Source organism: Nyctereutes procyonoides, unplaced genomic scaffold, assembly GCF_905146905.1.
Source record: "Nyctereutes procyonoides isolate TBG_1078 unplaced genomic scaffold, NYPRO_anot_genome, whole genome shotgun sequence".
NCBI lineage: Eukaryota > Metazoa > Chordata > Mammalia > Carnivora > Canidae > Nyctereutes > Nyctereutes procyonoides.
In genome coordinates, this window is record NW_026575142.1 from 62,030,875 (window position 1) to 62,043,729 (window position 12,855).

The window sequence follows — 12,855 nt, forward strand, 5'->3', positions numbered from 1 at the left end:
CAAATTTTCCCTCCTACTTTTGAGAAATGTACCTTAAAAATTTACCAGAATTAAGTATTTATGCTAATATCTCCCTACACCCTGCTATCTTGGATAGGCTTCACACAATTTTGACGTTTTAATACTTCCCTGCTGCTAGTATCTCAGACAACTCAAAGTTCCTTCATCTATGAGGCTGCTGAAAGGCAAATCTCTGAGAAGTATCCAGAGATACTAAATTTCCATCACTTTATGCACAAGTTTCTCTCTTGGCATGAGGTTCCTGAATTAAAGTCTGGCACTAAAACTGCCTCTTAAATGGCAATCATAGTAAGAGAAACTGTATAGACTGTATATAGTATTTTCTTGAAAAGCCTTAAGCTATCTTCCTGCAATGGTGCTGGACACGATGGATTCATAATAATTGATTTACAAAACAAATGCAGAGGTGTTTATGTGCTGGCTGACACTGCTTGTTGGATTTGGCTAAAAGCTTCAGGGTAAGTCAAGGGTTGTCGCGGTAGAAGTCAAGAACAAACCAACTGGTTGTCCAAGGTGGGACAAAGTGATCCATGGGATCTTTTCAGATGACTGGTGCCTGTCATTTAAAGTAGGTTACAGGGATCCCTGGGTGGCGCAGTGGTTTGGCGCCTGCCTTTGGCCCAGGGCGCGATCCTGGAGACCTGGGATCGAATCCCATATTGGGCTCCCGGTGCATGGAGCCTGCTTCTCCCTCTGCCTGTGTCTCTGCCTCTCTCTCTCTCTCTCTCTCTGTGACTATCATAAATAAATAAATTAAAAAAAATTTAAGGTAGGTTACAGGTATTCTATAAACATAATCATGTTTTCCTAATTATTGGTCTCATGAAGAGTATATCTACGGGGTCTGGATTACTGTTGAAGAGGTATCATCCAGTTTCATATTTCAGAGGGTTCTACATCTAAAGGAGGCTTGAATGATTCAGAAAAACACAGTGGATCCCAGAAAAATGGCTCTTGAAACAAAGATGGTGGTGTAGAATGGAATGTCTGCTCATTCGCCTATCATTTGTGGTGGTTTTTAAATTTTTTTTCATCATAGTATGAGGGAAGAACTCTAAAGCAAAAATGTCCATTTACAGCAACATTGAAGTGATATCAAAACTGACTTGATTTGTATAATAAATTCTCTCTCTAACTGGCTGAAGCTGGTAAAGTAGCCTGAACCCTGAATGATGTTTGAGTGAGCACAGCAGACCCATACTAGATCTAACTACGAACATCCTTATCACCATGATCAGTGAGACATGTTTTAACCAACAGTCCACAGACCTATATACTAAATACTTTGTCTTATTCTGGGTGCTGGTTTTCAATACGTAATTAACATATTCAGAATGCACCGCCCTTTTCTGGAACTTGACATCTCTGACTTTGTCTCTTTAATGAACTACACATTTAATTTATTTCATGGATGTGTTTAGTTGCCATGCCAGTTAGTAAATTCAGTTTTGTAAATTTTTTAAATTATAAAAATCACATCACTTGTCTGCAGAAAGTATAACAGTTTCTTTCCTGGAGTCAAATGATTTCTTTATCAAAATCCTATATTTCTGGGTCCAGGCAAGAGTTCCCCTATCCCAGATGGTATATGACTTCTGACTTTAGACTTCTGCTCATCTGCACTCTTTATTTTTGAGTTACAGGAAGAGTAATTTACACATGTACACTTTGGGGGTGGGGAGTCAGGGAGTGGGGACGTGAGGAAGGGCAAGGGTTGTAAGAATGAGGAGTAGAATTTGAGGACCCGAAGCATGCATATTCTAAGAAATAAAACCAGAAATAATTATATTCTTTTACATTTTTGTCTCTTGGGAGCAATGTTTTGTTTTAGTCATTAGGTGTTGCAAAGTGACCAAGCCTTTTACTTTACAATTCCCTTTTGCCTTCATATAAAAAACAAAAGGAACCAATTATTTTCCATTTTTGTTTTGACAAAGTATGTTGACATTAAATTCATAAATTATTTAAAGGAAATAGTACTGTGAATCAGTGTCCAATGTTTCAAGACCTGGCTCATTTTAAAAAGATACCTTTTTATGAGTGGCAATGAGAAAAGACAAATAAAAATAGGATACAGGTATTTTTTAGCAGAAAAAAATTCATAAATTTACTCAGGTAAGAAAGTTTGAAGCTGCAAAATCATTTTAATATGCATATAATTAATTGTCAAACTTTATATTGTGAAATTTAATTAAACATGTTCTAGCCATTTGGATTTCAAAATGCTAGGTACAATACTAAGTGGAAGATGTGAGGAATCGATATTATCCTTCTGGCATTTTTGTTTCAGCTGTATAATAGCTTTCTTATGAGGTGTGTAAGAGAGCTACTGATATTTTTATCTTGATCTACAGGAAAACGAACATTCTATAAAGGGTAAATCTATTAATTAGAGACCCGCACAGCTTTCTTTCTTGCTAGTATAATCGTTAAATTGATTTTTCCAGTCCATCATGTAATTGTTCCAGCGATAGAATCCTGCTCTCCATTCTCGTTCTGCTTCATCAATATTTCCTGTAAAACATGCAATAAGTTGTATTAATCTAAATTTTAATCTGTTTACATTAATTGAAAAATAATTTTGGATACACGTGCCATTTTCTCCAAGAACATGGCACAGCAATTTTTAATTTTTTATTATTTATTATCAGCTTCTTTCACTACTTGGAAAGCTTTTAGTAAAATTTTATACATTATATGAAATTGCAAATAATATACATGTATAAATTGCATATATCATAAAAATATGGAAATACATTGATATATCATATCTAACTAGGTTGCATAACATGTATTTAGTTTCTAAGAAGATGCGTAGATATTAATACCTTTTCTTGAGCTCTTTTACATAACAGAAATCTCACTTAATGTCTTATTTACATATGTAAATCTATAGCAAACTATTATTCCCTATGAAAATATTTATATATATGTATTAATGCATAAGGGTAACTATGTATACCCTCCATATATATTTTTCTCTCACTCTGTATCAGTATACTTTAGTTCCGAAAAATGCCTAATCATTGAAAGCAGTTTATTGAAACTACTACATGAAAGCAATTTATTAATTGCTTTGCAAATTAGAAATATGACTAAGACAATCTCTGCTTTCCAGTAGTTTGTAAAGTGTATACATGTGTCAGGGGAGGAGAGTGTTGATGCCAGGAATAATGTGAGGCAATGAACCAAAAATGGTCTATGTACTACAAGCACCTTGAAATCTTGATTAATTTGAAAATGTGTTACACTAAAGAATAAAGTTTATAAACAACAGAAACTCTTACATTACAACCTCTAAAATCATATATTCATGTTCCTAATATAAATACACATGATAAAGCTGGAAGATAGTTTAAATTATTCAAATCTATTAGTATTTTATACACTTGTAGTTCTCACACTTTTAGGATTCTGTGCAATAGTCATTGAATTAAAAAACATTTTGCGGTGGTATTTTGGCTATTCTGAAAATAAGGAATTGACAATTTTTTGAATACATACTTTTCTGTTAGGAATTTTTTAAATTAATTACACCTGTGAGGTATTGATTTGGGGAAGACAGTTCATGTGATCTCACTACATTATACATGAAAATGTGTCTTTTCACTCATACTGTTAACAATGGAGCACATTCAGTGACTGATTTTTAGTTTATGAAAATCAAAATACATAAAATATTTATATAGCTATTAAAATATCCCCTGTAATTTAGGATATATTTAAGTTTAAAATGTTCATACTGCTTGGACTTTGGACAAGTATTTGCAAATATATACAAAAATGTCTTGTTTAAAAAATGTCTTTTACAAGGTCAATGACTGTAGTTATTTTGTGAATAATAGAACTTTTCTAAAAACATTAGATGTGAAAGACATTAAATATCATACAAATAATCTAGTCTTATGGTGTTTTTTATAATTAAATGCTTTTTAAAATGTTATGCAAAATAAGGGCTCTAAAGTTCAGAAAGAAAAAACTTATGTTATAATAAATAAATGACTGGTAATTTACAACTTACACCATGAATTTTAATACTCAGAGAAAAGCTTTTAGATTTGATTTTTTTCTTGTTCATAGAATGATATCAAATTCATTGATTCATATAAATAAATATTTATTTCCTTTTGTACCATAATCAAACACTATACAATTTAGTGTACTGAAATACTTTGCTTTCTAGTGTACAAATGTTTTGTAATCCTGAGTAATTTTTTTCTTCAATAATACTGAACATTGGTTGAGATAATAAAATATAAAACTTGATTATTTTTAATACAATGTCGACTGAATACACCATAATAAAAAGATAACAAACATTTTTAGTCCCATGACATAAATAAAAACCAAAATTAGAAGTTTTTATTTCTTCCCACACTTCTCTTCTTCCTCCATACTGGAATACTACTTAGATGGCTATAGATTTATATTCTGTGAGATGTAGATCTATTACCTATTTGTTTTGCAGTTAGCGAGGTACTACAATGTGAAATAAAGGACATTATATAGGTTTTGGGGTGAAATGGGTTAGATTCCAGTTTGACTACTTACCCTGTTGGTGACATAGAAAAAAATTCTTACTTTTGAAACTAGTTTTCCAGCTGTAAATGGGGTCAGTGATCACTCTTTTGCCGTGTTACTTACCGTGAAGGATAAATCAGTTGGTTTGTACATTATGAAATCAAGCTCTATAGACCTATTGGGAGCTCCACTAACAAATTTACTGCCCTGTTACAAAAATTTATTCTTAACTTTGCTCTTTAGTGAATCCATGTATAGCTAGATCAATACCAGTAGTTTATAAACATATTGACACAACTTTTTCAGGACTTTTGTGATGTTTGATTTGTCCACATCATTGTCTCCTTTGGAAAAGAAAAAGTCAGGCTTTCTTCCCTACAGAAAGAGTAATACTAATAAGGCTACTCTTTGACTTGTCAATTAAAAAAGAGCGAGCAATATTTCACCAGTGGAATCTATCAAGTCTGAGGTGTTAAGAAAGAATACAGGAGAGGTGAGTCAACTCAAAATTAGTCATGAAGGTAAGCTAGAAGAAAAGACTAAATTGGAAATTAATTGTGCTAATCATTATAATAAAAAAATCACGTACTTTGAGATTTCATTGAAAATCTCTTTTGTTCCCATTACTTGCTTATTTCCCTGTTATCCAATTATTAAAGCTATCAAGGAATGCATAATTCTTTACGTTCTTTTACGTTCTTACGTTGCAGATCAGAAACGTATTAGTTGTCCTGTTATATTTCTGAGTGTGGGATGACAGTGAACTATGACTAATACTGTTGAGTGAACTACTATAAATTCAGGCAAAACTTTGTGAAGGCTTCGCATATAATTATTGTATTGCACTTCACTATATCGTGCCTTGCAGATACTGCATGTTTTACAAATTGAAGGTTTGTGGCAACCCTGCATCAAGTAAGTCTATCCACACAACTTTTTCCAAGTGAGCATCTGCTCACTTCTTGTCTCTGTGTTCCATTTTGTTTGGTAATTCTTGCAATGTTCCAAATTTTTCATTATTATTTCTGAATTGCTGCAATCTCGTGATAAAATTTTAAAGGATAAGGAATTGCTTCTTTTGGATGAGCAAAGAAAGTAGTTTCTTGAGCTAGAAGCTACCCCCAGTAAATGCTGTGAAGACTGTTGAAATGGCAATAAAGAATTTAAAATATCACATAAACTCTGTTGATAAAGCAGCAGCAGAGTTTGAGAAGATTGACCTCAGTTTTGAAAGAAGTTCTACTGTAGGTCAAATTCTACCAAAGAGGTACACATGCTACAGCAAAATCATTCGTGAAAGGAAAAGTTACTCAATTGTGCAACTTCATTGATGTCTTATTTGAAGAAATTGCCACAGCCACCTACCTCAGCCTTCAGCAACCATCAACCCTGAACATTGAAGCAAGACTCTCCACCAGCAGCAAAAAGATGATGTCTCATTGAAAATTCAGATGGTGGTTAGCATTTTTAGCCATAAAGTGCTTTTTTTAAGACTTTTTTATTTATTCATGAAAGACAGAGACATAGGCAAAGGGAGAACCAAGCTCCCTATTGAAAGCCGATGCAGGACTCAATCCCAGGACCCTGGGATCACGATCTGAGCCAAAGGCAGATGCTCAGCCACTAAGCCACCCAGGCACCCAGCTATCAAGTGTTTTTATTTTATTTATTTTATTTTTTTAAAAAGATTTTACTTATTCATGAGAGACACAGAAGAGAGGCAAAGACAAAGGCAAAGGGAGAAGCAGGCTCCCTGTAGAGAGCCCTATGTAGGACTGACTCCATCTTGGGGCCCAGGGATCAAGACCTTGAGCCCAAAAAAAAACAAAAAAACCTGAGCCAAAGGCAGAAGCTCAACCACTGAGCCACCTAGGTGCCCCCATAAAGTGTTTTTAAATTAAGACGTGTTCATTGTTTTTTAGAGATAATGCTCTTACACACTTAATAGACTACAGCACAGTATAAATATAACTTTTATATGCATTGGGAAACCAAAACATTCATTGACTCGCTATATTGCCATAATCGCTTTACTGCTCTGCTCTGGAACCAAACTGGCAATATCTTCCAAGTATGCTTATATTTTTAAAATAAAACAAAGAAAAGCCACTGGAGCTAATATTATTCTTTATTGGGAGGATTTAAAAGGTCAAAGTGGTTTTTCCTTTAAGTAAACTTACTCTTCCACTTTTAGTGAAAAATGCTGATATCTTATTGGCATCAAATGGGTCATTTCTCTCTTTTCTTTTTCAAACAATTGTTAAATATTATGCAGGTACATTTTTAGGGAAAATTTTGAATTTGGTAATATTTAAAACAAATATCGCACATTTTATTTCTTGCAGGTGCACGCACTAATAGCACAGGCATATGCTGAAGTGTAGTCTGAAAGTTAAGTGCTAGAATTCCTGTGTTTAAACAAGTCTTAAGGATCATTTTATTTGAGAACATTTATTGCTCAAATGTAAACTACTGCTCAAGTGGTACTTATAAAGCTCATTGGGTTTCCATCTTGAGTGAGGTAAACATCTCTCCCTTTCAGAAACCCCGTCAGTAGTTTTTCTTTGAAATGTTCCTTTACATATAGAGTTGCTTTTTTAAAACATAATATTTCCATAGGAACTTCAGTCCAGGTCATGGGAATAACTCCAATTTTCAAAATACCAAATACTGAAATGTGTGAGGTTTTGCAACTTGAAATACACAAAATATGGTAAGAATGTGTGTTCTTAATCTTTTTTAATCCCCCTACATTATTCATTTATAAAACCCAAAAAACATATAATTTCAAAGTGGTTTTGTTTAAGTGTAAAAAAAAAAAAGGAGGATGTTGTTACCACACTCATATCATGCATTTACTTTACATCTTATAAAGTATATTTTATGTAACTTTTTACAGGGGAATTATCTGAAAAAAAAATGTTAAAGCATAAAATGATGTTTTTAAGGGGCTTTGGAACTATCCCAGAGCACAATACTACCCTGGAGCAAGACCTGCTATGTCCATACAGCTCAATGTTGCTCAAACTAGAAAATCGTCCGGCACTGCACAGGCAGGAGTGGCAGCTAGCCAAAAACTTAGGAGTTTGTTTATTCAACCTGCTTTATGGCAGTTGAGTACTTAGAGATTTTGAAGTAACATCTTCCAAAATTGCTGATACTTAAATCGACAAATAAATTGCAGGAGGCCACAGAAGCTCGAACCAGAACAAATCACTTTGGCTTGTAATAATAAGTTAATCATTTAAAATCCTCCCCATTCCCTCTCATTGTCCCTCGATTACGACCTTCTCATTTAAAAATATTTTAAGTAAAGATTAAGAATGTGTAGTCTGTGTTATGTTAAATGGTACCTCTTTTGGTCTCTTGGCAGATTAAACATGTTACCTCATTGTTATTCACACCAGGAGGACACAAGGGCAGCACTGTAGCTTTGCCAAGGGATGCAGAAACCCATCTCTGGATATATATTATGTCACAGAACATTTGGTAATACACAGAGCACTGGTATATCAGAAACATCTCCCAAACAGATGGAGTACATAATTATAATTTTGGTGAGTAATGCCTGATCATTAAAAAGCATATTAAACAAGCAAATATAGCTCTGAGATGCCCACGTTTGCCTGAAACCAACCCCCACCTCTCTAAACAGGAAACTAGAGCATCTACTATATTGTGATGCTGAACAGGGCCTGAAAAATCACAGAGTATTACAATGAACGGAGTGGTAAAGTCTAAGGAAACTGGGCAGCAATCTGTCTGATGGTTGAGATTCGATTACTTCTCCTTTGAAAAATAAAGGCCTGAGGAGTCACATGAGTTAGAAACAGCTGGGCTTTTAAAAACTGGCAAGTGAGTGAGATATGTATGTCATTTTCCTCACAGAAGAGGCGATCATTCAAGCTGACGGTTCAAGTTGATTTAGATATTTTCTTTCTAATGAAGTTTGAAATAACACAATGATCTGAAGCAACTTTCCTAGTGTTTCCTTATATAAGCTTAAGGATTCCCTTCCCAAAGTTAGGTAACTAAATCACTGTCTGGTTATTTTATTGTGTATTATATGTATGTGTTCATGATAAATGTCTCTAAGCTCAGAATATTTAGAAATATCTGGGTTGCATCTTTAAATATTCAAATTCTGGAGTTTTTTTTTTTTTCCTCTTAGAAATCAAGAGTTCTATTTATCAATAAATTTGTGTTTACCTCTCTTTGAGTATAAATTATATTCATTCTATATTTTAGTAATTATATTTTTAGTTCTATTCACTGCTTATTTTGTATGTGTATTTATTCATTTATCCATTAGTTAATTCCAGAAAGATGAGCTGAAGAGCAAGTAGTGCCCTATTTTAGTTCCCCTACTAGGTTTCATGTTCCTCTGGGGGAAAATTTCTACTTTAGTTTTCTTTATTTAACTACTAAAGTGCTGCTCATATAGCAAGCTCTCAAATATACCTAAACTTGCTGGAAGAAAGTTGTGAAAGTGATGCACTCACTGCAATCAAGTAATTGTAAACTCATAGATTAACACCATCACTGTGCCTTGGACAATCTAGCTTTTCTTCCTTTTATATAATTCACAACCAATTATTTGACCAAATACTAAAAATACACACACCTGTCATTTCCAAGACTTTGGGAAAAAATAGTGTCCAGAATCGGCATTGTTGAGCACGTAGTTTAGTGTATACTTGTGGTGAATCTGTATTCAAGGTTAAATATTTTTGGTCAGTGTTTTCAAAGGCAGGCCATCTTGTGCTATTGTTCTGGGTTCCATCTGGATGTCTAAAAAAATTAAAAAGAGATGTTATAGTTCTACTGAAATCATTTTTATTTTTAATTTTTTAAAAAGATTTTATTTATTTATTTATTCATGAGAGACACAGAGAGAGGCAGACACATAGGCAGAGGGAGAAGCAGGGAGCCTGATGTGGGTACTCGATCCCAGGACACTGGGATCATACACTGAGCCAAAGGCAGACGCTTAACCACAGAGCCAACTCAGGCGTCCCTGAAATCATTTTTAGATAGAAAGAATATTGTTCTAAAAAACCAACAACAACTTTTAAAAAGTCAGAAAAAATGTGGATTTGTTTTGAAGATGTCAAGTAAAAATGAACTGGGTGGAATGTTTTCAGTAACTCGAAACACTAAATTAAAAGTATAGGAATGAAAATTTAAAGGATAACTTTCACATGCATTTCTGTTTACCATACAGGGAGGAAAAAACATTTCCTATTTCAAGAGTGCTGATGTTTTCTTCACACTTAAACATGCTCGAAGGGCAGTGTTCCTTTTGTTTCCTTTTCTCCCTTTACCTCAGACCCAATCTTCTCACAGCAAACATTAACGCCATCTACTCCATATCTTGCATCCATGTCATTCCATACGTTCTTGCCATTACTGCCTGAGCTTGTGACCGATTACACAACTTATTATGTAATAACCATTACTGTAGGAAACTGCCTTCCGTCTCCCTTTCAGGTTGATCCCACATTCTTCTAGATCTGCTCACCAATGAAAATTGTTTCAATAATTCCCCAGTGAGTTCAGGTAAATTCACTGAATGTGGTGCCTCCCATATTTCCAAGCTTACTTTCAGATAGTCTTTGTATGAGTCGACCAACAGGAATTAGAGACAGTTCCCTAGTAATTCCCTCCTTTGTTTCACTTCTTTGCCGTTGTGCAGCTATTCTGCTTAGAATCCCTTCTTTTCCCAAAGGTAATTCAGATTCTCTTTTTCATATTCTCTTTTTGTGCTGATATTTCCCATATCTTTCATTGCGATTTTTGTATCAATAACACTTGGTTCTAATTTTTAGAAATGTATAGTTTGGGGTTTGTTTACATCTTTGTAGCATTCAATAATGTCTTACCTAGATCACACAAACATAAACTCAAAGAGTTTTTTTTGCAAGTGGCTCCAAATAGTTTAGTCCCTGGCAAGTCTATAGATTTCCCTCTAATTTATTTTTATGCTATGATTATGAGTTAAACACTGGCCTAGGATTTGGAAATACAAATAAATATGGGAAACATATTTTCCCTCCGGGAATTTACAAGGAAGAACATTCATGAAAACAAAGAACTGGTAGCCTAAACCAAACATAAACAAAGGGATACAAATTATCAGAAGAGGAAACAATCACTACCTGTTTAAAAGGTAATTACCTGAAGGAAGGAGATTCTAGCTTGAAGGAAGGAGAGTAAATAAGGAACCGAACCAGAAAGAGAAGTTGGGAAAGCTAGAGAAAGGGAACAGAATGAACATCGTTATAAATAATGAGTGTTTATCTCAGGTCAAAACACAATGAAAAAACTAGTTTCCTGGAATATAAGATAGAGGAGATTCTACTAAAGTCATAGATTTAGGACATTAGTGTTATCACATTAAGATCTAACAGCCCAGGAAAATGGTTTAGACTTTAACTGTCGGCATTTACCATTCTTGAGGGATTTTTGACTAAATGGCTTATTTTGAACATAACATTTTAGAAATGTTGACCTGGAGATTATCCAGAATAACCAAGAAGCCTATAAAATAGTCACAGCTTCTTCTATCATAAACAGAAGACTAAAGTGATAAGGATGCGTAATTCATTCCTTTCTCTTAGATTCATCCTACCTTAAAGTAAAATCATGTAAGAAAAACTCTTGGTTGACCTCTTCTAAAAGTTCAGCACGTGAATTTCTTCATCATTCAGATAGCTCTGTGGATTGGTAACAGAAAGTTGGGAGCAGTGACAGGAGATACAAGATTTCTTTTTGCCACAGGCCTGTGAATCCAGTAGATTTTGGAAAGAGAAGCAAGCATTCACTGAGCATGGTTATCTAGAGCAGATTTTGCCATCAAGGACTTGTATCGAATAAGCACCACAAATTCATATTTTATCGTAGAAGCAGACATATCCAACCATGAATTCAGGAGCTTTGGAGATAAATAGCTTCTTGATGGATTAGTTGATTTTATGTAGGAATTGGATGATTAAAAAAGAGTTATTAATAACCAGAGCTATTCAAGCTAAACCAATATCATAACAGGATTGAAACCTCTTGCTTTAGGGTATTATTTGAGAGAGGTCATGAAGAAAATTTCTCCAGATCACAGATGGCACACTTGTCTAGGTGAATTATGTAGTCTTTTCCCTTTCTTTTAAAGCTTTAGAAACTAACAAGTACAGCTGCTGGAGGCTGGATATGAAACCAGGAAAACCATTGGTCTGATTCGGTACAGCAATTCTTATGTTCCTAAATTGCCCACTTTCCTTCTAATTCCACTCTAATTAACTTATGGCACCATTTTAACTGCTCATTCATGTCTGGCTTCTGCAAATGGTGACTTGAACAAAGCTGACTCGTACTTGAGTTCAAGAGCAAAGTCTACTGGCACTGCCCGTGTTCATTTGACAAACTTTGTTCTGTGAAGTATCTGATGACATTCCAAAACGCAATTCAGAGATAATAAAATTCCTTTGCCTATGGATGCAGATACAGTTTTCAAAAGTTATTGAAATAGCTATTGAAGTGATGGAGCATTTTACTGTATAATTTGAAGAAATCTTCAAAGACTTTAAAACTTAACAAGAGATATAATTCTCTTTCTATCTGCATCAATTAAAGCCTGTGAAATACAACATATTTCCCAGATACACAATTCTGAAACACTATATGAATTTAATCCCAAAATTATAAGGTATATTTAAACATCTTGGCTCTGTTATTTTTCAAAAATATTTCCTGCTCTTGTCACAAAATAAAGACTTTGAAAGGATAATACCTAAAATTTTCCATGAAACAGAGAAATCTTGCTCTATTTTTTACTATGAGATTTTTGTTCTACTTTGTGGTATGCAAAAGTCGTCTAAAGATCGTCTACTACACTTTTTCTCTTCGGTAGATTTGAAAAGTTTTCAAATGTAGCTTATTTAACAAAAAAGGCAGAGTATTTTCCTAACATCCATATTTCAGGAAATTACTTGCTTGTCATCGATATTTGAGCACAGATTTGATCTTATCTTATGAGTAGATTTATAAAAAAAGACATTAATTGACCCAGGATGTCTGATATGAAAAACTCTCATGTATTTAACTCCATATGTTTTCTTGGGATTATAAATCTCAGGGTTGCCCATCAATTCTAACATAGGAATTAAGATTCTTTTTGAGTAAGAATTCAGAGACAATGATGTCTAGGCAAGCTATACAATGATTTTAAAGTAAATATATTTCAGTGTGCCTTACAATCTAATAAAATAAAGCCAGGATTAGTACTTGTAAATTAAACGGATATCCAAAATTTTCTACCGT

At 34.0% G+C, this 12,855-nt stretch overlaps 1 protein-coding gene across 1 annotated transcript in view; it reads right to left on the reverse strand.

Annotated features, from left to right (window-relative positions):
- Positions 1–1,628: 1,628 nt before the first annotated feature.
- Positions 1,629–12,855, reverse strand: part of BCHE (butyrylcholinesterase) — a 58,394-nt gene continuing 47,167 nt past the window's right edge. The window contains exons 3-4 of the mRNA XM_055308456.1: positions 9,167–9,333; positions 1,629–2,535 (exon numbers count right to left, since the gene is read on the reverse strand). Of these exons, the coding sequence (XP_055164431.1) occupies positions 2,411–2,535; positions 9,167–9,333 (292 nt within the window). The 3' untranslated portion in view covers positions 1,629–2,410. The remainder of the gene's footprint in view (positions 2,536–9,166; positions 9,334–12,855) is intronic.